This window comes from Monopterus albus, unplaced genomic scaffold (assembly GCF_001952655.1).
Source record: "Monopterus albus unplaced genomic scaffold, M_albus_1.0 scaffold225.1, whole genome shotgun sequence".
Taxonomy (NCBI): Eukaryota; Metazoa; Chordata; class Actinopteri; order Synbranchiformes; family Synbranchidae; genus Monopterus; species Monopterus albus.
This window is the reverse complement of record NW_018128105.1, coordinates 375713-377720: the sequence shown is the minus strand read 5'-3', so window position 1 is coordinate 377720 and position 2008 is coordinate 375713. Positions and strand designations below refer to the sequence as shown.

General features: G+C 40.2%; 1 protein-coding gene across 1 annotated transcript in view; it reads left to right on the top strand.

Moving 5' to 3' along the window:
• intu (inturned planar cell polarity protein) overlaps positions 1–2008 on the top strand; it is an 18537-nt gene that overhangs the window by 12819 nt on the left and 3710 nt on the right. Inside the window, exons 9-11 of the mRNA XM_020619692.1 lie at positions 182–235; positions 491–553; positions 1277–1492. Of these exons, the coding sequence (XP_020475348.1) occupies positions 182–235; positions 491–553; positions 1277–1492 (333 nt within the window). The remainder of the gene's footprint in view (positions 1–181; positions 236–490; positions 554–1276; positions 1493–2008) is intronic.

Sequence of the window (2008 nt, the reverse complement as noted above, 5' to 3'; positions counted from 1 at the left end):
TCGCCAATCCATTGCAGCCTGCTGAAGTAAACTTAGATAAAAATGTAACAGTGTCCATTGAGGACCATGAATCATTGCAGGAGTGCAGAGTGTAACATTACTGAAATACGCATACAAAGGAGTAAACATTTGGTATGCTTGCCATGTAATTAATTAAGGCTGATTTATTTTCTATGCACAGGTGGAGGTGGATACTGTTCTCTCTGATTTTGAGTCTTCTGATTTTGGAGAAATGGTGAGACTGTAAAAATGTCACTTATAAACTTTTCAGCAAACAAAAGCTAAGCTCTGGGGTTTCAAGTACTACTGTGTTAAAAGTACTGTATGCCACCTGTTTGGGATTAACATTCACACACAAATGGTTGTTTAAACAATGTCAGTAGCCTCTTTTTCACCTTTTTCACCTGGTGCCTATATTCACTCCCTCCAGCATCTGTGTCTTTGTTTACTTTCTTCTATTTTCATCTCTTTTTTTTTTCTAATTTTACAGTCTGAGGACTTTTTTGGCCTAAGGCGTCTCTATGTAATTCTCGGCTCCTGTTTGTTCTACAAGGTATGTGTCACAGTCAGTGCCCACACACACACACACACAGACACTTCATCTGCAGCGGTCTTATGATATTTATATCCTCCCCTGATGATGCTGTGCTGTCTAGACAGTTCTCCTTAAATGGCAACAATGAAAAACCCAGCTAGCAGTGGCTGTATACAGAAACTGGCCTTTCACACAAGATAACATGATGAGCCTAATTATATTGTTATTTCACTAACAAAGGAGACAAGTGAGAGGGAAGACAATGAGCAGCGCATGTGTAGTTCCTCTTTTGTTACAGTGGAAGTGTGAGTCCATGTTTTTAGGTTTAGTACTAAAGTGCACATCAAGTGGTAGAAGCATTAGTAAAAAATTCAATACTTAGCATGTTGAGAAGACTATGATATTGGAATTCTGATATAGTAACAAAAATGTATATGTGATAGAAAGTAGAACAATTCAGTTTGTTTTTATTTTATGTTTAGGCTCGATATGTCTGGCTCCACGGTCTGTGATCTAGAAGTGAAAATGTTAAAGGAGCTTTGAACTTACAGTACAGGTCAAACTACTCAGTAGTTACATGCACCAACTAAATGTAGCGGGTGAACAAAAAGAATTTCAAAAGGCCTTTTGGACTGAGTACGTTTATTCTGATCATTTATTTGTTCACTCAAAATGCTGGCTCCCAGCCCCGAAGAGATGTTTACTCAAGATTTCACTAAATCATCCACACTCTCCTCCCAGTCCTACCTGATTGCCAACCATCTGCCTAAAGAGGACCTGCTGGATGTGTGTCTGTATTGCCAGCACTACTGCCTGCTGCCGCTAGCGTCTGAGCAGCGTGTGGGTCAGCTGGTTATCTGGAGGGAGGTATTTCCCCAGCAGCGAGCTAACGGCAACAGCACAGCACCGGGCGACAGCCAGCTACAGGGGCGACACTTCCTCCTCGTAGTGGGGCTGGTAAGGAGACGAGTCACTTGTTTTAAAGTGTGTTAACCTTAGACAGGGGTCAATCCTTTTCTGAGGCTGTGTTCACACCATGTTAAAAGGTCTATACCTCCTTCCAAATACTTATTCTGGGCTGTATCTTGTTTCCACTGTTTAATGTGGTTGGACAGTCAGTCTGTCATCCCTGTATCTTTGCTGCCATATCAGACAGATAAAACCACTGATGTGCAGTGAGGTTGACAGCTGGTGAGGCACTGGACTCTGTTACAGTCAGATTTACAAATACAAATGAGCCGTTAACAAACTGTCTGTTAACAGACTGTGTTATGTTTTATATCTCATATCAACATTCTTCACACAAACGTGACCCATATTTAATTTGAGGTTAAAATTTATTCCAGTTGAGCTTATTTCTAACTAGAAATAATAAAAGTTTATGGTCTTACCTTTACTTGTACACCAAATCCATTTGTCAGCTGGTATGTATTACAAACCCTTTTACCGTTCGAATCCAATATTAAAACAAAT